Below are 24,660 nucleotides of genomic sequence, written 5' to 3'. Positions count from 1 at the left end.
CTGAGGCAGAAGGATTGCTCGAGCCCAGGAGTTTGAGGTTGCTGTGAGCTAGGCTGACGCCATGGCACTCACTCTAGCCTGGGCAACAAGCGAGACTCTGTCTCAAAAAAAAAAAAAAAAAAAAAAAAAAACTAAAAAGTTTTAAGCCGGGCGCGGTGGCTCACGCCTGTAATCCTAGCACTCTGGGAGGCTGAGGCGGGCGGATTGCTCGAGGTCAGGAGTTCGAAACCAGCCTGAGCAAGACCCCGTCTCTACTATAAATAGAAAGAAATTAATTGGCCAACTAATGTATATATATATAAAAAAATTAGCCGGGCATGGTGGCGCATGCCTGTAGTCCCAGCTACTCGGGAGGCTGAGGCAGAAGGATTGCTTGAGCCCAGGAGTTTGAGGTTGCTGTGAGCTAGGCTGACGCCACGGCACTCACTCTAGCCTGGGCAACAAGCGAGACTCTGTCTCAAAAAAAAAAAAAAAAAAAAAACAACTAAACAGTTTTAGCTTTATTATAATGTACATAAAGTATCCTCACTATCCAGAATGATTTGCTTCCTTAGTTTGAGTTCAGAAACCAGGAATCACTGAATATTAATATAGTAATTAATAAATGTGTATGGTTTACAAATAAATAGTTATATATTGGGGAAGTTGGCTCAAAAACTTTTACTGTTGTAACAAAGTCCAGATATTAATGTACATAAGACACCTGGGCATCTTGTTAAAATGCAGATTTTGATTTAGTAGGTTGGATGTTAGGCCTAAGAGTACACATTTCTAACAAGTTCTCAAATTACAATGATACTCTGCTGGTGCAAAAAATCACAATTGAGTATTAATAGCAAGCAACTATAAATTAGTCTGCCTTTTAGAACTAGGCATATATAAAATAGCAAGCAGGAGGTTAAATCACAGGCTAAGGCTGGGTGTGGTGGCTTATGCCTGTAATCCTAGCACTCTGGGAGGCCGAGGCTGGAGGATCACTCAAGGTCAGGAGTTTGAGACCAGCCTGAGCAACAGCAAGACCCCATCTCTACTAAAGATAGAAAGAAATTAGCTGGCCAACTAAAAATATATAGAAAAAATTAAGGCCGGGCGCGGTGGCTCACGCCTGTAATCCTAGCTCTCTGGGAGGCCGAGGCAGGCAGATTGCTCAAGGTCAGGAGTTCAAAACCAGCCTGAGCAAGAGCGAGACCCCGTCTCTACTATAAATAGAAAGAAATTAATTGGCCAACTGATATATATATAAAAAATTAGCCAGGCATGGTGGCGCATGCCTGTAGTCCCAGCTACTCGGGAGGCTGAGGCAGGAGGATCGCTTGAGCCCAGAAGTTTGAGGTTGCTGTGAGCTAGGCTGACACCACGGCACTCACTCTAGCCTGGACAACAAAGTGAGGCTCTGTCTCAAAAAAAAAAAAAAAATATATATATATATATATATAAAATTAGTTAGGCATGGTGGCACATGCCTGTAGTTCCAGCTACTAGGGAGGCTGAAGTAGGATTGCTTGAGTCCAGGAGTTTGAGGTTGCTGTGAGGTAGGCTGATGCCATGGCACTCTAGCTTGGGCAACAGAGACTGTGTCTCAAAAACAAAAAAACAAAGAAAAAAAAAAACACAAGATCAATCACAAATATGATCTCATTCTGTACTTTAATCTTACTTGGTGGGCGTAAGCTGGGTCCAGGTCCATAGCTGTCATCATTTGCTTCCTTTTCCTTTTTTTCCTGATCCCCAGCTGCCTGCAGGCTGGGAAATTCTTGCTGAAACTGACTATTCACCTGGATTCCTATGGATTTTTTTAAAAATAAACACATGAAAGGTAACTTTTATACTGAATATAATTCAAATAACCCTCCCAGGACAGAGCTCTCTGACTCTTTCTGATAAATCATTCCACATTTCAATGATGATTGTTCATATTCATAAAACTTTTAAATTTATCTATAATTCTTTGAAAAGTTAATGAACAGCCATGAGGAGATAAAAAATCTAAGAAAGGAATCTTCCACATACTATTACAGAAGACTTATTTAAGATGATCAGGCAAGTGAGGAGAGTTTCTCTTTAATTATGACTCCTTACATTTTCAATATAAGTCAAATTCCTTTGCTAAAACTTTTAAGAATTACTTTAAATCTTATTAGTGAACTAGAATTTTATGAATAAAGTTTGCAAGTATCAACGTGAGACTAAAATGCCATCATTTAATTTACCACTGAGATATTGATAGCACCTCATTCTTCACCTATCTACCTATTTTTATACTTCCATAAATTAAAAGAAATTTTATTAGGTTGAGGGCCTCGATTGGTTCTTCCACAGAATGTTTTATAGACAGTTCCTGTTTTGCAGATGGGAAAATTAATTCTGTCGAGGATTCTACCATTCCTTGGGGGAAGGGGGATGTTATAGATACTGTGCTTTATGGTTACTCTCTAGCTCTTTTCCACCAGGAAATTATGACAACATGTTTGAAATAGGAGGGTTGGGGGCATAGTTGGAGATAAATATGGTTTCTAGCAATCTATGCAATGTCTAGGTGCTTTTTATGTCTCAAATAGTTGAAGATACAGCTTTTGTCTGGACATGTAGTGGTAAAGATAAAATAATGTAGGGCAGAGACTAGCTTAAAGAGTCCCCTTTTAAGCACTATCACTGACTCACACATGGCTATTGATACTGTAATTTAGCTACCCCAAGAGATTTTTAAAAGACCCTTTTTTCATGCCTGAGTATACCCTCTGACAATGCTCTGCCTCTACCAAAACTGTCTCTTATCTCTTGCATGGCTGCTCAGTAACTATCAAGCCTAACTAGTTTCTCCAGCTAGTGTCCACTTACCATCTCCTTGCCCACCTTGCTTGTTACTGGCCCATGATTTGGGAGCAGGCGCTACTTCTGGGGGAGCTGCAACCCCAGGTTTTGGTTGTGCTGGTGGCACTTCTGGTGTTCTTTAAAAAGATATGAATCCATTATTTCAGATATTGTATGTTTAAATAAAACAAATATTATATTTAAGGTACATTTGTTGTAAAAATTACTTTGACTACATATTTACCCACAGATAAATCTACCACAAATGTTTTCCCTCTGCAACATTCCTTTAAATGAATTATGGTTCTTTTTGTCCCCTTTCCTCTCTTCCCTTAAATAACCCAGTAAAGATAACAGCATTACTTATTTTCCATTTTGGTTAAAAACAAACAAAAAGAAACACGACTAAACATAAACATAGTTGCCAAAAATCTGTTTTGAAGAAGTGAACATTTATAATTAGAAATAATAGTATATGCATACATACAGTCTGGACTGGTAGAATTTGCTGGGGACTAAGGCTAAGCAAATGCTCCATCTGGCAGTCAACAGGTTCACCACTGTACTTATTACTGTTACTCAAAAAGGTAACAGCAACCTACCTGATCCATTCCCATGATTAAAAGATATGTTAAAAAGGTGTACAGTTTTATTCAAGCCCTGTAATGAGGTAGTGCTTTAAAATGAAAAGGTAGTTAAGAGACTTACAAAATGCAATATATTTGCTAGTACACTTAGCACTGTAACTGACTCATTACCAAACTAATTCTGCTACAACTAAGAAGCAGAGAACAATAAGTCCTTGAGAAACTTCTGCACAAAAGCCAGGCCTGGTTGTGTGTGCCTGTAGTCCCAACCAACTACTTGGAGGCAGGAGGATCACTTGAGCCAGGGAGTTCAAGGCTGCAGTGCGCTATAATCATGCCACTGCACTCCAGGCAGGGCAGCAGAGGGAGTCCCTGTCTATATATATAAACTTCCGCTCAAATAGTCAAAACACAGGCGCGTGTGTGCGCACACACAAACACACACACACACACACAACAAACAAAACCAAAACCAAACAAAAATCAAGTACCAATGGTTTATTTCATTTTTTTTAAATTACCACTATTTAGTCTGGTCATTCAATTAACTAAAAGCCTGGCACAATCTTTGACTCATAAAAGGCTGAGTATTTGTTGAAAGAATAACGATTAACACAGCACTATTAATTTTATCATAGCTTTCTTGTTCTTTATTCAACAAATATTACTTAAGCACCTACAATGCATCAAGCACAGTGACATCCTAAGCCTCGTGGAATAGAGGTAACAGACTCAACCCCAACACGTTAGAAAAAGAATGTCTGGGCCGGGCGCGGTGGCTCACGCCTGTAATCCTAGCACTCTGGGAGGCCGAGGCGGGCGGATTGCTCAAGGTCAGGAGTTCAAAACCAGCCTGAGCAAGACCCCGTCTCTACCATAAAAATAGAAAGAAATTATTTGGCCAACTAATATATATAATATAAAAATCAGCCGGGCATGGTGGCGCATGCCTGTAGTCCCAGCTACTCGGGAGGCTGAGGCAGGAGGATTGCTTGAGCCCAGGAGTTTGAGGTTGCTGTGAGCTAGGCTGACGCCATGGCACTCACTCTAGCCTAGGCAAGAAAGCGAGACTCTGTCTCAAAAAAAAAAAAAGAAAAGAAAAAAAAAAAAGAATGTCTGAGTTGGTGGTGCTAGGAGAGGAGGGAGCCTAACACAGGCTATGACATAAACAAAGTTGCGGTTAGCAATTCTGGCATCTGTTCTACCTTGACAATTAGAAATACTATCACTTGACCCACTCATGGAAAAAAATTAATCAAAAATTACTCTTTATAGTCAAAGACTTTAAAGAGTTATGAAATATCTAATACATGTAGCATAACACTTAGCAAGTACTCAAACTAAGTTCTCTACAAAGAAAGGGAAGAGTTTCAAACTTTAATAGACTTTGACTCACTTTTCTTCTTCATGTTGCTCTTGTTTTGATGCCCATCCTGTGCCATCTTTAGGTACAATGTTCACATTAGGATCATTGCCTTTGTTTTCTGCTTTGAGACTTGGGAGGTTAGCAGGTGGAGGCATACGCCTTGAAATACCAACTTTTCCAAGACTCTGTAATCCATGTCGAGCTGCAACTAAAGATCAATAACATCAACTTTCTTAGAATATCTATTTTATTATACATTTTAATCTTCAAACAATAAGAAAAACAACAGGAATCAGTGGAATTCCTGAAGTCATTCCTAATATTTTAAAACAAGAATTTTTAAAGCAAGCTACACACCTGCAACACAATTCAGCATAGAAATGTTAAACAATCAAGCCATTAAACAGATGCTTTAAAAATTCCAACAATGCAACCGAATACACTGCAACCCCCCCCCCACAACCTTAATAATACTGGTTTTGAAATTTTTTCAGGGAATCTATTTCAAACTCAAAACTTAAAATGTTAGAGAATATGTTGACTTTTCACTGTATACACTGGGCTCAAGGTATCCAAGTTAGAAGGAAAAAAAAAAAAGAAAAAGAAAAAAACAGAAGACTTCTATGACTAAAGAGATAGTAAGTACCCACTAATATATACTCCCCCGTGCCTATCAATCTCATTGGCTGAGCTTCCCCTTTGGAGCTATACAGTTCTACTTATTTTCTGCTGAGAACAAATAGGGAAAAATAAAAATATTTTTAAAGGACTCTGTAAAAATGTATATTTTTTATTCTTTTTCCTTTTCTTTTGTTTTAAGAGACAAGCTCTCAATTTTGTTGCCCAGGCTGGTCTGAACTTCTGGGCTCAAGTGATCCTCCCACCTCAGCCTCCCAAGTAGCTGGGATTATAGGCATGAGCCACCATACCTTGCTCTAAATTTTCTTTTTCTTTTTTTTGAGACAGAGCTTCACTCTGTTGCCCAGGCTAGAGTGTCGTGGCATCAGCCTAGCTCACAGCAACCTCAAACTCCTGGGCTCAAGCAATCGTTTTGCCTCAGCCTCCCAAATAGCTGGGACTACAGGCATGCACCACCATGCCCACCCATTTTTTTTCTATATATATTATTTAGTTGGCCAATTAATTTCTTTGTACTTATAGTAGAGACAGGGTCTCACTCTGGCTCAGGCTGGTTTCGAACTCCTGACCTTGAGCGATCTGCCTGCCTCGGCCTCCCAGAGAGCTAGGATTACAGGCGTGAGCCACCACTCTGTGCCCCTTGCTCTAAATTTTCAATATAAGATATTTAATTCATACCCCCTGAAAAATGTGTGTATACATGAAAAGGCAAATGTAAAGAGGATTGCATTAACTTGGATTTGTTCTAGCTTCTAACAGCAACATACCAAAACAAAACCACGAAAAACATAAATGTCATTTGATTTTACTCACCTGTTGTTTTCTGAGTTTCTAATGATTTACCCTTGTAAGTATTAAATAAACTGAGTGTTGCATACTTTTTCCCATCCTTTGCTTTTGTGCTCTGGCCTGACTTCTCCGACATTTCGGTGGAAACTCATCGAGTCCAAAACCTCCTGCCACACCCCTTACAACCAGTCTTTAAGATGTACATAAGAAAGAAAAATAAGGAAAATTTTAGAATTTATTAAGTGACTAAAAACTCAATAAATTCAAATGTTCATGGAAATTCTGAAAAACAAAAACTGAGAAATGAAGTCAAACTTCAATAACTCATATCAATGATAATTTTATAGACCTCTTTATTATTGTCAAATTCCAATAATACACAAAAAATCATAATAAGCTACCATCCACTTGACATTTTATGGTTTATAACTGCTTAACTATAACAGAGAATGAGGTTTATAATCAATGTTGAAATGAACAGTTCAAATATAATAAACCTATTGAGACTATTTAATAAAGACATATTATTTAACATATTCAATTATTAATTGAATCAATTATTTAACATATTCAATTTAACAGGCTTGAAATGACTGATATCATCAGCTTATGTACATGGAATCCAAATGATTGGAGGACAACATCATCCCCTATAAATTGCATACCTGTGTTTTCAGGCAATATGTGCCCACCAAAGCTTTATTTAATTTAATAGTTTAGAATAGAAAGAACATTGTATTTTCTCATTATGTAGAGGGTAGAACACTTCCTCATAACAAGGTACATAAAAATAACTTATTTCATTGCTATGGACTAAATATTCAAAAAATGGTGTGTATTTTGTCCAAACACATATGAAGCCCCTTTACATATAAGAAGTTGTTAGAAATAATCAGTATATTAATGAACATTCATAAATAAAGAGAATCTTCATCTTTGGAGCTAATGTATTAACCTTGGAGGTGTACCCTAATCAAAGCTAGTCTATTCCACAAATTATCTCTCATACTATTTCCCTTCAATGTAATGAAGTTGTATACATATATCAACCTAGGGGATTTTTCTGAGGGGCTAGTGTGGGAGTAGGGGAGAAGGTAGCTATTATAATTCTACCACAGAAACTATGAATAGCTAACTAAAAAAACATTGAGAACCGAAGCATGAGAATTAAAGATGGTATACAATAGGTATTATCATGCAAAATGCATTAAAGTGAAGCCTATTTAGAATTTACCATTATAAAATTTTATCTATTGGTTTTACATTTGTTAATTACAGAATCAGCATTACACAGAGAGATGTCATTTTATATGCATTTGAAATGCTATATTCAATGTCTGTATAGTCCCATAAAATTTAGCAAGCATTCTCACATTTATTATCTCATTTCAGTCTTACGACTTTATGATATAGTTAGTATCCCAGTTTCACAGATGAAGATTAAACTAGATTGGATTTGAAACTAAGGATTCTGGTTCAACCCATTACAATATTCTGCCTTCTCCCATGTAACAGTGGATACCTGCTTAGCTTCCCAAATACACATTTACAATAAACCACCTTTCCATGAGACAAACTGGAGAAGGAGTCACCTGCAACCAAAAGAACTGCACTAATATAGACACAACTTGCTATCATATGTAGAAGAATGTATACAATTAATCATATCCCAAGAGTGTTAATGATGATGGTATGAAGAGATATACTCCCAAAATCCTGCTGGCCAACTTTTACCAGTATCACGGACAAATATATAAGAATATTCATCTACAGTGACAAAAGAGAGACTGTAAATATTCACTCTATGACAAAATTAAGATTCAAAGAGTTCTTTCATCAGGTGAAAAAAGAGAACTAATTTATCAAGAAAAAGAGGCCGGGCGCTGTGGCTCACGCCTGTAATCCTAGCTCTTGGGAGGCCGAGGCGGGCGGATTGCTCAAGGTCAGGAGTTCAAAACCAGCCTGAGCAAGAGCGAGACCCCGTCTCTACTATAAAATAGAAAGAAATTAATTGGCCAACTGATGTATATAAAAAATTAGCCGGGCATGGTGGCGCATGCCTGTAGTCCCAGCTACTCGGGAGGCTGAGGCAGGAGGATCGCTTGAGCCCAGGAGTTTGAGGTTGCTGTGAGCTAGGCTGACGCCATGGCACTCACTCTAGCCTGGACAACAAAGTGAGACTCTGTCTCAAAAAAAAAAAAAAAAAAAAAAAAAAAAAAAAAAAAAAAGAAAAAGACAACTTGCTTAAGTTATTTAACACTTAAGAATCCTCAAATCTTGGACTCTTCTTAACATTACTACTACTCAAGCAACACTCTTGGTGGAGACCTTTTTTGTACATCAGCTCTAGAAAGCAGTATAAGTAGGAAAAAACCTCACTAAAATTGCTAGTATCAAATCTACAAGCCCACCTGTATCTACACTCATGCTTTCCTTCCTCCACCTATTGCTACAGTGGTTCTCAGCATCCTTTGGAAACTTGTTAGAAATGCGAATTATCAGTCCCTACCCCAGACCTACTGAATCAAACTTTAAGGGTGGGGCCCAGCACTCTGCTTTATAAAGTTCTCCAAATTTGATTCTGAGACTTAAAAAATTTAAGACCTACTGACTTATTATAAAAAGATACTTTCTAAGCAGTGATTCTCAACCCCTGCTGTACATTAAAATTACCATAAGATATAAAATGTATCAATATGGGGGTTGGAGGGGCCAGGCATTAATTCTTTTTATAAAGAAAGTTCTAGGCCAGGCACCGTGGCTCATGCCTGTAATCCTTGCACTCTGGGAGGCTGAGGCGGGTGGATTGCTCCAGGTCAGGAGTTCGAAACCAGCCTGAGCAAGAGCAAGACCCCGTCTCTATTATAAATAGAAAGAAATTAATTGGCCGACTAATATATATATAAAAAATTAGCCGGGCATGGTGGCGCATGCCTGTAGTCCCAGCTACTTGGGAGGCTGAGGCATAAGGATTGCTTGAGCTCAGGAGTTTGAGGTTGCTGTGAGCTAGGCTGATGCCACGGCACTCACTCTAGCCTGGGCAACAAAGTAAGACTCTGTCTCAAAAAAAAAAAAAAAAGAAAAAGAAAAAGTTCTTCTGGTGATTTTAATGTGGAAGTAGTTTTGAGAATTGCTGTAATAAAAGGAATATCTTTCCTCCCATTCCATCCTCTAATGTCCTCCATACTGTCCCCACTTCCCTTCTCATCTCTGTAGGGAATCTCATCAACTCCTATGGCTTCAGTTACTACTGGTTATCTCTAGCCTAGCACTCAGTACTCCTGAGGAATGTAATCCACTGCCATTAACATTTTTCTTTGTTCTGAATAAAGTTTCAACTCTAACTAGAACAAAGGCATCTATTTCATAACAAGGCTTTACTTATTTATTTAATATTCTTGGGGGGGGGGGCAGAGTCTCACTCTGTTGCCCTGTATACAGTGTGGTGACGTCAGCCTCACTCACAGCAACCTCAAACTCCTGGGCTCACGTAATCCTTCTGCCTCAGCTTCCCGACTAGCTGGGACTACAGGCATGCATCACCATGCCCGGCTAATTTTTTCTATATATTTTTAGTTGGCCAATTAATTTCCTTCTATTTTTAGTAAGACAGGGTCTTGCTCTTGCTCAGGCTGGCTTGGAACTCCTGACCTTGAGCGATCCCTGCCTCGGCCTCCCAGAGTGCTAGGATTACAGGCGTTGAGTCACCACACCCAGCCTAAATTTAATTTTTTAGCTACTATTTAACTCTTGTGCTGGGCAGTATTTTTAATAGGCTTGTTTCTTAAAGCCTTGTTATGGCCGGGCACAGTGTTCAAATGATTACTGTAGTAATCATTTCACTACGTATATCAAAACAGCATGTTGTAAACCTTAAATATATAACAAAAACAAAAATTTCAAAAAGTAAAATAAAAACAAAAAATCTTCCTTTATAAGGGACTTCCAAATACAAAAATAAAAAGAAAAAAGAATTTGTCTCTAAAAGCAAAAATAAAGGTTCCACATAAGGTCAACGGTCAAGTAATATATTCTGAAATTCCTTTTTTTTTTTTTTTTGAGACAGAGTCTCGCTTTGTTGCACAAGCTAGAATGAGTGCCGTAGCATCAGCCTAGCTCACAGCAACCTCAAACTCCTGGGCTCAAGCAATCCTCCTGCCTCAGCCTCCCGAGTAGCTGGGACTACAGGCATGCGCCGCCATGCCTGGCTAATTTTTTTTCTATATATATTAATTGGCCAATTAATTTCTTTCTATTTATAGTAGATACGGGGTCTCACTCTTGCTCAGGCTGATTTCGAACTCCTGACCTTGACCAATCCGCCCGCCTTGGCCTCCCAGAGTGCTAGGATTACAGGCCTGAGCCAGCGCGCCCGACCTTAAATTCCTTTTTTAATTAGTCCTTTTTAAGGTTCAAAATTCTGTAAAGGGTTTCTTCTTCCACTGTGAATAAACTACAGTCGATACACACCCTTTAGTATAAGTTCTTTCCCAAACGAGGTAAACAAAATACATAGTGGGTATACTCTGAGGTAAGAAAGATGGACAAGGATTCAGGTACTTAGAGCCTAGAACAGAGAACAAATGTATGCTTTCAGAGGCTTATGAGTTTCTTTTTTTATGTTTTATAGTACTCACTATAACAAAAAAAGGTAAATCATAACAAATACATATATTATAGCATAAAAGTCAAAGACTTACTATACCTACCTACAAAAGAATATGCATTTCTAAAGGCACAGAATTTGTAGCTATAAGAACAAAATCTGGGTACATCAGAAAGGCCAATTCCACTATAATGGTTTGCCAGTTAGGAGTGGCACGTATAGTTCAAAAATAAAGTTCATTCACGTGGTAGTATGTACCTGTAGTCCTAGCTACTCCAGAGGCTGAGGTGGGAGGATCGCCTGAACTCAGGAGTTCAAGGCTACAGTATTGAGCTATATGATCTTGCCACTACATTCCAGCCCCTGGGCAACAGAGTGAGACAGTGTCTCTAAAAAAATAAAACAAAGTTTAATTCCACCTACTTGCTTTCTGGTGCCTTACTTCTCAGAGACTTGGAAGACACCCTGAAACTCTCCATTAGATTCAACATATACTTGAGAGAAAAGCTAGCAACCTGTTCAAAAATTAAGATTACTTCCAAGCAATCCAGAAAAAGTACCACCATGACTTAGTTTCTCTTTGTATAATTTATTTAAAAATTTTTAAAAATTTAATTCCTGTCTGGATGCCTAAAATGAAAAGAATCATGGTTACCTATTAATTTTCCAAGTAACAGTTAAGGGAAAATAGGCTTACACTTTTAACCAAGATGACATTTTATAGCGACCCAATTTATTTTCCACACTGAAAAAATTCAAAAACTGGACTCTTCTCTATATAAAACAGCTTAACACATTGAACATTAGGCAAGAAAGAGGCATCCTTGACAGATGGAAAACGAGTGAGCCATCTGGTTGCCTGAACTTACTGCCCGCAAATTTCCTAGGCTATGACAGTGAGAAGGTAAATAAAGTAGAGGCTTGCAGTCTCCAAGTTCAAAAAATGAAGCTAAAAGTTTGGGGAGATCAAGATAGCCAGGATATAATACTGGAAAGAGAGTTCCACAAAGAGAAAATGCCACAGATCTGCAGAGGATCCCCTTTGCGTATTCAGCACAGTACCACAGTTCCTTCCTGTGTTCAAGGAAACTACCCAAAGCCAGGAAAGAACCACCTGAGACGATCAGAGAGAAACAGTGCCTGCAGCTCATAAAGAACTGGGAATCATAACTGTTCTCACAAGCCAGCCTAAAAAGGCACCACCAGGCCGGGCGTGGTGGCTCACGCCTGTAATCCTAGCTCTCTGGGAGGCTGAGGCGGGCGGATTGCTCAAGGTCAGGAGTTCAAAACCAGCCTGAGAAAGAGCGAGACCCCGCCTCTACTATAAATAGAAAGAAATTAACTGGCCAACTGATATATATATATATAAAAAATTAGCCGGGCATGGTGGTGCATGCCTGTAGTCCCAGCTACTCGGGAGGCTGAGGCAGAAGGATTGCTTGAGCCCAGGAGTTTGAGGTTGCTGTGAGCTAGGCTGACGCCATGGCACTCACTCTAGCCTGGACAACAAAGCCAGACTCTGTCTCAAAAAAAAAAAAAAAAAAAAAAAAAAAAAAAAGGCACCACCATTCATTGGGCATTGGGTATAGTACTCAGAAAAGCCTGCCTCAGTAGTGGTTAACAATTACCCTAACGTAAACACTGCTCTGAACTTGTCTACCAAATCTTAAAGCAATGCTTGTAAAGACTTAACTATTTCCCAGTAACTTAAATGAATTCCAGAATAAAAGAATATTTACAAAAAAATTTAAAAATATCCAGCACCCAAGAAGGTAAAATCTACAATGTAGCATCTGATCAAAAATTATCAGTCAAGCAAGCAAACAAAACAAACCCAGGAAAATGGGAATCATATTAAAGGATAAAAATCAGTCAACTGGCCGGGCGCGGTGGCTCACGCCTGTAATCCTAGCACTCTGGGAGGCCGAGGCGGGCGGATTGCTCAAGGTCAGGAGTTCAAAACCAGCCTGAGCGAGACCCCGTCTCTACCATAAAAATAGAAAGAAATTAATTGGCCAACTAATATATATAATATAAAATCAGCCGGGCATGGTGGCTCGTGCCTGCAGTCCCAGCTACTCGGGAGGCTGAGGCAGGAGGATTGCTTGAGCCCAGGAGTCTGAGGTTGCTGTGAGCGAGGCTGACGCCATGGCACTCACTCTAGCCTGGGCAAGAAAGTGAGACTCTGTCTCAAAAAAAAAAAAAAAAAAAAAAATCAGTCAACTGAAAGCAACCCAGAACTGATACAGATGTTAGAATTAGTGGACAATAAGGTTAAAACAGTTATTTTATAGCTGCATTCTAAATATTCAACAAGCTAAAGACTAAATACAAATAGAGATATGAAAGATATAAAAATATCAAAACTTACAGAAATAAAAATACAATGGAAAGGATTAGCAGTATTTTAGACACTGTCAAAGTGATAATGAACTTGAAGCCATCAATACAGTCCAAAATGAAAGATGAAGAGAAAAACAACAACTTAAAAAAAAAAACCCAGGTCGGGTGCAGTGGCTCATGCCTGTAATCCTAGCACTCTGGAAGGCCGAGGTGGGAGGATCACTCAAGGTCAGGAGTTTGAAACCAGCCTGAGCAAGAGCGACACTCCGTCTCTACTGAAAATAGAAAGAAATTAACTGGCCAACTAAAAATATATAGAAAAAATTAGCCGGGCATGGTGATGCATGCCTATAGTTCCAGCTACTCAGGAGGCTGAGGCAGAAGGACTGCTTGAGCCCACGAGTTTGAGGTTGCTGTGAGCTAGACTGACACCGCGATATTCTAGCCCAGGCAACAGAGCCAGACTCTGTCTCAAAAAAAAAAAAACTCAAAAAACACCCCAGAGTATTAATGAACCTTGAGACAACTTCAGGCAGTCCAAACTATGTGTAACTGGTGTTACACACAGAGTGGCTTAAGAGACTGAAAAACTAGTGGCCCAAAATGTTACAAATTCGATAAAAACTACAAACCCAGATGAGAGATTCAACAGAGCCCAAGCTAAGAAACATGAAGAAAATGACACCAAAGCCCATCATGATCAAGTTACTCAAAACCAGTGATAAAATCTGAAAAGCAGCAAGAGAAAAAAAAAATCACTTTATTTATAAAGAAACAGTAGCAGCAGAATCCTCACTGGAAATGATGCAAGCAAGAAAACAGTGGAGCCACATGCTTGAAGTACTGAAAGAAAAAAATCCCTAGAATTATATGTGTTGCAGAAATATCTTTTAAAAATGAAGACAAAATAGGCTGGGCGCGGTGGCTCACGCCTGTAATCCTAGCTTTCTGGGAGGCCGCGGCGGGCGGATTGCTCAAGGTCAGGAGTTCGAAACCAGCCTGAGCAAGAGCGAGACCCCGTCTCTACTATAAACAGAAAGAAATTAATTGGCCAACTAATATGTATAGAAAAAATTAGCCGGGCATGGTGGTGCATGCCTGTAGTCCCAGCTACTCGGGAGGCTGAGGCAGCAGAATCGCTTGAGCCCAGGAGTTTGAGGTTGCTGTGAGCTAGGCTGATGCCAAGGCACTCACTCTAGCCTGGGTAACAAAGTGAGACTCTGTCTCAAAAAAAAAAAAAATGAAGACAAAATAAAGGCTTTTTTTCAGACATAAGAAAGTTGAATTCATCACAAGCATACTTGTACTACAAGAAATGTTCAAAGAAGTCCTTCAAATGAAGAAAAATGGCACAAGATTGAAATCTGAATGTGTGCAAAACGATAAGGAACCCAGAAATGGAACTTACTGAGTAACATTTAAGATTTTTAAAAATTATCAAAATTTATCTTGGAAATGCAAGATTGGTTTAGCATTCAAAAAAAAATCAATGTAGCCGGGCGCGGTGGCTCACGCCTGTAATCCTAGCACTTTGGGAGGCCGAGGCAGGCGGATTGCTCAAGGTCAGGAGTTCGAAACCAGCCTGAGCAAGACCCTGTCTCTACCAAAAATTGAAAGAAATTAATTGACCAACTAAAAATATATATACAAAAAAAAAAAATTAGCCGGGCATGGTGGCGCATGCCTGTAGTCCCAGTTACTCGGGAGGCTGAGGCAGAAGGATCGCTGAGCCCCAGAGATTGAGGTTGCTGTGAGCCAGGCTGATGCCACAGCACTCACTCTAGCCTGGGCAACAAAGTGAGACTCTGTCTCAAAAAAAAAAAAAAAAATCAATGTAATTTATCAAATTAACAAACTAAAGTAGGAAATCTACATGATCATTTCAGTAAGTCAGTTAATGATGAGGATACGTTCTAAGAAATGTGTCATTAGACGTTTCTGTCATTGGGCGAACATCACTGAGTGTTCCTACACAAATCTAGATGTTACAGCCTACTAGACATACATACACGTATATAGCAGCCTACCTGGGCTATTGCTCCTAGGTTACAAGCCTGTACACCAGGTTACTGTACTAAATACTGTAGGCAACTATAACATGATATTAAGTGTCTGTATCTAAACATGTCTAAACACAGAAAAGGCACATTAAAAATACGGTATTAACCTTAAAGCGATACAAGTGAATCTACCATTTGATCCAGCAATCCCATTGCTGGGCATCTACCCAAATGATCCAGTGACACTCTACAAAAAAGACACCTGCACTCGAATGTTTATAGCAGCACAATTCATAATTGCAAGGCTGTGGAAACAGCCCAAGTGCCCATCAATCCAAGAATGGATTAATAAAATGTGGTATATGTATACCATGGAGTACTATTCAGCTCTAAGAAACAATGGTGATATAGCACATCTTATATTTTCCTGGTTAGAGCTGGAACCCATACTACTAAGTGAAGTATCCCAAGAATGGAAAAACAAGCACCAGATATATTCTCCAGAAAACTGGTATTAACTGACTAGCACCTAAGTGGACACATAGGTACTACAGTAATAGGGTATTGGGCAGGTGGGAGGGGGGAGGGGGGAGGGGGAAGGGGGTGGGTATATACATACATAATGAGTGAGATGTGCACCATCTGGGGGATGGTCATGATGGAGACTCAGACTTTTGGGGGGAGGGGGGAAATGGGCATTTATTGAAACCTTAAAATCTGTACCCCCATAATATGCCAAAATAAAAAAAAAAAAGAAAGAAAAAAAATAACACATCACCTGAAAAAAAAAAATACGGTATTAATATCTTATTGGATGATTGTCATGTGTGGCCTGTGGCTAACTGAAATATAGTTATGTAGTACATGACTATAGATGCAGAAAAAGGACAATGCCCATTCCTGATTAAAAAGAAAAACCAAAAGTTCTCAGTAAACTAGGAACAGAAAGGGATCTCCCTGAATGCCTACCCTATTTCCCCCAAGGATGAGGAATAAGGCAAGGAATACTCACTCTCATCAACTTTGTCAATACTGCACTAAAAGTTCTAACCAGTGAAGTAAGATAAGAAACACAAAAGGAATTCAAGCTGGAAAGGGATGAAGTAAAATAGTAGTGGTTGATAAGATGATCATATTGTAGAAAATCTGATGATGTCTAAAAAAAGTCATTAGACGAGTTTAGCAAGACTGCATACAAGATCAATACACAAAAATCAATTGTATTTCTATATAGCAGCACTGAGCAATCAAATTGAAATACAGTACCATTCATAACAGTAATTAAAAAAGAGGAAAAAATAGAACGAGGATTATCTGACAAAGATTTGCAAGACCTATACGATGAAAACCATAAAAATATTTTAAAAAATCTAGATAACTGGGGATACATCATGTTCATGGTCATAAGACCCAATATAAATATGTCAATTCTTGCCAAATTGATCTATCTATACATTCAAAGCAATCTCAAACAAAATCTCAGAAGGTATTTTTTTGAAGGGCAAAGTCTGTCATGCTACTAAAATTATAAAGAAAAGGGCAGGTCCTAAAATAGCCAAAATAGCTTTAAAAAGAATAAAATAGGAAAGTGCACACCGTTTGCTTTCAAGACTGAAGGAATAGCAATGTAGATAGTGTGGTACTGGTGTGAAAATACAACAAATCAACGGAACAGAATAGACATATAAACATATGAGCATTTGATTTTTTTACAAATGCAAAGAAAATTCAGTGAATAAAAGATAATTTTCCCAATCTTCCCACTGGAGCAAGTGGGCATACTTAATATAAAAAAAATTAACTCTGGGCCAGGCACGGTGGCTCACGCCTGTAATCCTAGCACTCTGGGAAGCTGAGGCGGGAGGACTGCTCAAGGTCAGGAGTTTGAAACCAGCCTGAGCAAGAGCAAAACCTGTCTCTACTAAAAATAGAAAGAAATTAATTGGCTAACTATAAATATATATAGAAAAAATTAGCCGGGTGTGGTGGCGCATGGCTGTAGTCCCAGCTACTTGGGAGGCTGAGGCAGAAGGATTGTTTGAGCCCAGGAGTTTGAGGTTGCCGTGAGCTAGGCTGATGCATGGCACTCTAACCCAGCAACAGAGTGAGACACTGTCTCAAAAAATTAACTGATCCACACCTCACACTACACACAAAAATCAACTCAAAATGGGCCATTAGACAAAAATGTAAAAACGAAAACTGAGAAACTTCTGGAGAAAACATAGGAGAAAATCTTTGTGACTATGGGTAAGATAAAAAAACTTCTTAGATACAACACCAAAAGCACAATCTAGATTGCCTCTTCTTCTTTTTTCTTTTTTTGGTGACAGGGTCTCCCTCTGTTGCTTGGGCTAGAGTCCAGGGGCATCATCTTAGTTCACTGCAACCTCAAACTCCTGGGCTCAAGCAATCCTCCTGCCTCAGCCTCCTGAGTAGCTGGGACTACAGGTATGCACCACCATGGGCCAGGCTGATTTTTCCTTTTTTAATAGAGACAGGATCTGCTCAAGCTGGTCTTGAACTCCTGGCCTTAAGTGATCCTCCCAAAAGAGGATCATTTAAGGCTAAAGGCACTTTAGCCAATCAAAGTGCTAGGATTACAGGTGTGAGCCACAGCACCCAGCCCAAAAGCACAATTTATAAAAGATGAAATTTATAAACTGTACTTTTGTTTTCTGAAAGATACTTTTGAGAATGAAGGACAAGCTATATTCTGGGAAATAACATTTGCAAATCATAAATCTGATAAAGAATTTTTTATTAGAATATATATAAGGCTGGGCGCGGTGGCTCGAGGCGGGAGGATTGCTCAAGGTCAGGAGTTCGAAACCAGCCTGAGCAAGAGCGAGACCCCATCTCTACTATAAGCAGAAAGAAATTAATTGGCCAACTAATATATTTATAGAAAAAATTAGCCGGGCATGGTGGCGCATGCCTGTAGTCCTAGCTACTTGGGAGGCTGAGACAGCAGGATTGCTTGAGCCCAGGAGTTTGAGGTTGCTGTGAGCTAGGCTGACGCCACAGCACTCACTCTAGCCTGGGCAACAAAGTGAGACTCTGTCTCAAAAAAATAAATAAATAAAAATAAAAAATAGAATATATGTAAAACTCTCAGAATAATAAACTCTCAGAATTTAACAACTCAATTTTTAGAAATAGGCATAATATTTGAACAAATACTTCACCAGAGATATACAAATGGCAAATAAACACATAAAGATATTCAGCACCATTTGTATTTGGGAAATACCAATTAAACACACAATAAAATACCTCCACACACCTAAAAGAAAGGCTAACATTATAGAAGGATTATACCAGGTGTTGGCAAGGATATCGAAGAACTGGAACTCTGATATACCGCTGATAGAAATGAAAATGGCACAACCAATTTGAAAAACAATTTGACAGTTTCTTAAAAAGGTAAATATCCCATCGTATATCCCTACTCCACTCCTGGTATTTATCCAAGAGAAATGAAAAATGTCCACATGAAGACTTGTGCTTGTATTATGGTTCACAGTAGTTTTATCTGTAATAGCCCCAAATGAAAACAACCCAAGAGTCTATTAAATGACTGAAAACCAAATTGTGGTATATCCATACAAAGGACTACCCAAACAAGAAAAAAGAATAAACTATGGATACAGGTAACAACATGGATAAATCTCAGTGATTATGCTAAATGAAAGAAGCTAGGACACCCACACCATACATAGTATTAGGTCATTAAATATGAAATGTCTGATTTCAAATCAAAAGTGTAGTTTAGGCCGGGCATGGTGGCTCATGCCTATAATCCTAGCACTCTGGGAGGCCAAGGCGGACGGATTGCTCGAGGTCAGGAGTTCAAAACCAGCCTGAGCAAGAGCGAGACTCCGTCTCTACTATAAACAGAAAGAAATTAATTGGCCAACTAATATATATAGAAAAAATTAGCCGGACATGGTGGCGCATGCCTGTAGTCCCAGCTACTTGGGAGGCTGAGGCAGAAGGATTGCTTGAGACCAGGAGTTTGAGGTTGCTGTGAGCTAGGCTGACGCCACAGCACTCACTCTAGCCTGAGCAACAAAGTGAGACATTTTGTCGAAAAATGTCTTGCAAGACGATTGGCCTATCTCTACTGACCAATCATGGCTGCTTAAGTGCAAGCATCCTCATCATTTTGTCCAACTGGTTGCAGTAGATAGCCACTGTAATGGATTGACATGGTTTCATAAAGCTGTAGTGGCTAATGCCAGCACTGGACCAAACAGATACCATTAGCTTTTTTTGATGAATATTCAGTTTTGGACTATTTCAGCACTTCATCTTTATTCAATCATTGTGCCATAAGCTTTCAATTGTCAAGAAGAATCCCCTTTTCATTACATGTTAACAATACAGTGTAGAAATGATTCACCTTTAAAGCTTCAAGATGATCTCTCTTCTGATGCTCATTTAATTCATGCAGAATCCACCTATCCAGCTTCTTTACCTTGCTGATTTGTTTCAAATAGTCCAATATTGTTGGAATAATAACATAAAACCTTGCTGCTAATTCACACATAGGTTGTGATAGATTTGCTTCCACCTCATTATTATTTATTTATTTATTTTTGAGACAGACTCTCACTCAGTTGCCCGGGCTAGAGTGCCGTGGTGTCAGTCTAGCTCACAGCAACCTAAAACTCTTTGGTTAAAGCAATCCTGCCTCAGCCACCAGTGTAGCTGGGATGACAGGCATGTACCACCATGCCTGGCTAATTTTTTCTATTATATTTTTTAGTTGTCCAGATAATTTCTTTCTATTTTTACTTCTTTATTTATTTATTTTTTTGAGACAGAGTCTCACTTTGTTGGTCAGGCTACAGTGAGTGCCGTGGCATCAGCACAGCTCACAGCAACCTCAAACTCCTGGGCTCAAGCAATCCTTCTGCCTCAGCATCCCAAGTAGCTGGGACTACAGGCATGCGGCACCATGCCTGGCTAATTTTTTCTATATATACTAGTTGGCCAATTAATTTCTTTCTATTTATAGTAGAGATGGGGGTCTCGCTCTTGCTCAGGCTGGTCTTGAAATCCTGACCTTGAGTGATCCTCCTGCATTGGCCTCCCAGAGTGCTAGGATTACAGGCGTGAGACACCACGCCTGGCCTCAGCTCATTATTATTCACCTTGGTCTCAGGTTGCCAGTGTGGCTCATTTTCAAGATTAAAATCACCAGAATGGAACTTCTCAAACTATGGATGTATTGTACATTCATTAGCCACATCCTTCCCAAACATTTCATTGATATTTCATAGTGTCTGCACTGTACTAGTTCTACGTCAGAATTCATATTTGAAAACAACATGATTTTTTTGAGACAGAGTCTTACTCTGTTGCCCAGTCTAGAGTGCCATGGCATCAGCCTAACTCACAGCAACCTCAAACTCCTGGGCTCAAGCAATCCTCTTGCCTCAGCCTCCTGAGTAGCTAGGACTAAAGGCATGTGCCACCATGCGCGGCTAACTTTTTTTTTATATATATATTTTTTAGTTGGCCAATTAATTTCTTTCTATTTTTAACAGAGACAGGGTGTCACTCCTGCTCAGGCTGGTCTTGAACTCCTGAGCTCAAATGATCCGCCCACCTAGGCCTCCCAGAGTGCTAGGATTACAGGCATGAGCCACTGCACCAGGCCATAACATGAATTTTTGACTTATTCATGGTTTCACAAAAATTGCTCTACAAAAAAACTCTGAAAAATAATCACAAGCCAAACTCTGCATGTGAAAGAATGAGAATGTACCTTCAAAATAAAAATAAAACAATAAGTGTCAAAGTGAAATGTCAGAGATAACAACTGTCAAAATGTAGCACTTGAGGAAATTGGACATTTCATACTTAATAACCCATTTTATTATATATATATATATGTATAAAATTCTACAAAATGCAATAGTATAGGAAGCAAATCAGACCTAGGGACAAAAAATGAGTTCAAGGAGGGAGATTACAAAGGGGCGTGGGGAATTTTTTGTTGATGATGTATATATTCATTATCATGATTATGGTAAGGATTTCAGGTTCTGTACATGTCAAAACATGAAATAGTACATTTCATGTTTTGACATGTACAGAACCTGAAACATGTTTGACATGTACAGAACCTATACAGTACGTGTATTTTACTGTATGCCAATTATATTACAAAAATTGTTCATTAAAAAAAGATCAAGAACTCCTACATCTACTGTTAACAAAAAGTTACCATACAAATGTATTAGGACAAACTAAGGCAGAGAAGAAGTGATCAAGGTATTAGAGATGAGTTGAAAATGGTACATCAGTATAAGTGGAATACAGACTGCAAGAAAGGGGGTGGTAGCAGGAAGGGAAACAGGCTGACAACATATGAAACTAGAGAAATTAGCAGCCCTGATAAGGAAAAAAAGGAGAACAATGTAATAATAGAGTTAATACTGAGGTTGGAAAAAAAAAAACCTCTCAGAACATAAGAAATCAACAAATAGTGCTTTGTTCCTGGAACTGATGAGAAAGCAGTTTAAGATTCTCAGGCCATGAAGCTAACCACTAAACAAAACCAGAAATGTAGAAGAGAATCCATTAGAAATGACAAAGAAACCTGTCTTGTATAAAAGAACTCAAAATTGAAATTGTATAACTAATCCAGAAAACACTTCCTACCAAATCATGAGGTATACAATCACATAATGCAGGGAAAAGTACTACTTTTAAATATTTTCATTACCAGACAAAACAGTAAGTTTAAAGTGACTCAATGAATATAGGAAAGAAAAAAAAAACCCAGAAATTAATAAATTAGAAAATAGAGCAATAAAATTGATAAACTCAAGACATACCTCTTTTGGAGAATTAAGAACTAGCTGAAACACTCTAATTTTGAAAATTAAAACTATAAAAAAGATGATATAAAAGACATACATGAAGAGAAGGCTTGAAAAATAAGGGTTAAGGAAAATATAAGTTACCAAATGTGGCTCAAAATAAACAGGTGAAAACAACAGGAGAAAAGGTAAGTTGTCAAAAAGCTGTCCACACCCCCAAAAGTGTCTGGCCCAGGCAGTTTCACAAGTGAAACTGTCATTTAACAGAGACAATTAATTCCCATGCCATTTACAACGAACTAAAGGCCTAATAATCAAAGCTTGGCAAACTAAGGCCTATGGCCAATTGTGGCCAGTTCTGGCCTGTGGCTCCTTTGTATGGCCTAGGGTTGGTTTTTACATTTTTATTTTTTATAGACTGCCCAGACTGGTCTTGAACTCTTGGGTTTCATGTGATTCTGCTGCCTCAGCCTCCTAAGTAGCTAGAATTACAGGCATCCCCCACTATCCAGCTCAGTTTTTACATTTTTAAAAGATTGTTTTTAAAAACAATATACAACAGAGACTCCATGTGCAAAGCCTAAAAAAAGCTATTTATTTTCTCATCCTACAGAAAAAATTTGCCAACACACCTGGCATAGAGGAAAGAAACCACTCCAATTCAGACCAGTCTAGCTCGTACTGACATGAAAACAACACACAAACTATATACATCAATTTCTGCAAATACTAGTATGAAAACCTCCCAAGTATAGGCAAAGAGAAACTAACGGTATAATTTAAACAAAAAAGTCTAAGAATCAATCAATCCTAAAGAAATACTAGCATATGTGTGCAAACTACCCATAACAAGGATATGTGCAATATCTGCAATATGATGCATGCTAACCAAAACAGAAAAGTCAGGCATTGAGTGATCCATATTTGGAAACATATTTATTGAACATCTACTATATAGGGCATACTATTTTATGGATTTGAATACAAGAGAGAAAAGAATCTATTTTAAGGCCTATTTTAAGGTGGCTCATGCCTGTAATCCTAGCACTCTGGGAGGCTCGCTTGAGGTCAGAAGTTCGAAACTAGCCTGAGCAAGAGCAAGACCCTGTCTCTACTAAAAATAGAAGGAAATTAATTGGCCTACTAAAAATATATAGAAAAAATTAGCCGGGTATGGTGGTGCATACCTATAGTCCCAGCTACTAGGGAGGCTGAAGTAGGATTGCTTGAGCCCAGGAGTTTGAGGTTGCTGTGAGCTAGGCTGATGCCATGGCACTCTAGCCTGGGCAACAGAGACTCTGTCTCAAAAAAAAAAAAAAGATTCTAGTTTTCAATAGTGAAAACATTTTAAGTGATATTTAAAATCTAGTATGTCTGGAAAAATTATGACAATTATCTTTCTGACAATAATGGGTTTCTAAGTATCCAAGCTGTGTTTACCATTCTTTCCTCATTATTCTTATGGTGATAATTTATTTCCCCTGGAAAATTCCAAAGATTTAAACAATTAACATTATATATAAACTATAACCATTTCCAGAGAAGCATACTGTGGATACTCAACAAATGCTTTACTGAACAAATTGAGAAATAATGTTATTAACTAATTGATAATAAGTATCACATACAAATATAAAGGTAATAAACGGCTTCTCTGTAAACCATTTTCTTTGGTTTCTGTGAAAAACAGCTTTCGACTCCTTTTTTTTACCCTTCTTGGCATATCTGCCTCTTCTATGTACTTTCCTCTTTGGCCATTTCATATACTATTCACTGCCTCAAATATTATCAGTAAGGATAATTCCCAAAACTTTCCCTCAAGTTACAATCCTTAGATTGTATACAGTGTTAATTGTCTAAAAAACATCAATTAAATTTCCTGACAGAACCTCAAACTAAAAATGTTTAATCCCTCCATTCACTCACACAAATATTTACCCAGTGCCTACCATATACCAACTAGGCACTGCTAGGAACGGATAAACAAGAGACATGCTGTCTTTATTCGCTGTGTGGAGATACGGTTTATTTATTTTTTTCTGTTTTTTTAAAATTATTTTTTATTCTTTCTCCCTTTTTTTCCTTCCTTCTGCACATATCCTTGGTAGAGATAGGGTTTAGATATCTGAGGCTGGAAATGGTTTCAAAAAAGCAAATAGGAAAGACAGCCAGCTAAGAAAACAAGGCATTGACCAACAGCATAGAAGGTGCAGTAGAAGCTGGAGAGCAGCGATATACAGTATTCCCAAGTCTGTGCAATTAGGTTTTTCTCCAAAGCCCAGAAGCATATCACATAGTGGGGAGTGATGGGAAGCACAAAAGCAGCTGGACTGAATCAGAGATTAGGGTTGTGCCGGACATGTGTAAAGAAAAACAAGGAGGCCAGGCATGGTGGCTCACCCCTGTAATCCTAGCACTCTGGGAGGCTGAAGCAGGCGGATTGCTTGAGGTCAAGAGTTCGAAACCAGCCTGAGCAAGAGTGAGACACCATCTTTACTAAAAATAGAAAGAAATTAATTGGCCAACTAAAATATATAGAAAAAATTAGCCAGGCATGGTGGTGCATGCCCATAGTCCCAGCTACTTGGGCCCAGGAGTTTGAGGTTGCTGTGAGCTAGGATGACGTCATGGTGCTCTAGCCAGGACAATGGAGTGAGACTCTGCCCCACCCCCCCAAAAAAAA

At 38.8% G+C, this 24,660-nt stretch overlaps 1 protein-coding gene across 11 annotated transcripts in view; it reads right to left on the bottom strand.

Annotated features, from left to right (window-relative positions):
• PRRC2C (proline rich coiled-coil 2C) overlaps nt 1–24,660 on the bottom strand; it is a 110,979-nt gene that overhangs the window by 72,260 nt on the left and 14,059 nt on the right. For 7 of the 11 annotated variants that reach the window (XM_012765140.3, XM_012765142.3, XM_012765145.2 and 4 more), the window contains exons 2-5: nt 6,217–6,382; nt 4,795–4,972; nt 2,839–2,948; nt 1,658–1,783 (exon numbers count right to left, since the gene is read on the bottom strand). In XM_012765140.3, coding sequence (XP_012620594.2) covers nt 1,658–1,783; nt 2,839–2,948; nt 4,795–4,972; nt 6,217–6,328 — 526 coding nt within the window. In that variant the 5' untranslated portion in view covers nt 6,329–6,382. The remainder of the gene's footprint in view (nt 1–1,657; nt 1,784–2,838; nt 2,949–4,794; nt 4,973–6,216; nt 6,383–24,660) is intronic. The other 4 variants (XM_012765141.2, XM_012765144.2, XM_012765150.2 and 1 more) reach the window with 2 other exon arrangements.

Source organism: Microcebus murinus, chromosome 2 (genome assembly GCF_040939455.1).
Source record: "Microcebus murinus isolate Inina chromosome 2, M.murinus_Inina_mat1.0, whole genome shotgun sequence".
Lineage (NCBI taxonomy): Eukaryota > Metazoa > Chordata > Mammalia > Primates > Cheirogaleidae > Microcebus > Microcebus murinus.
Note: the sequence above shows the minus strand (reverse complement) of the source record. Positions and strands in the feature narration are given on the sequence as shown.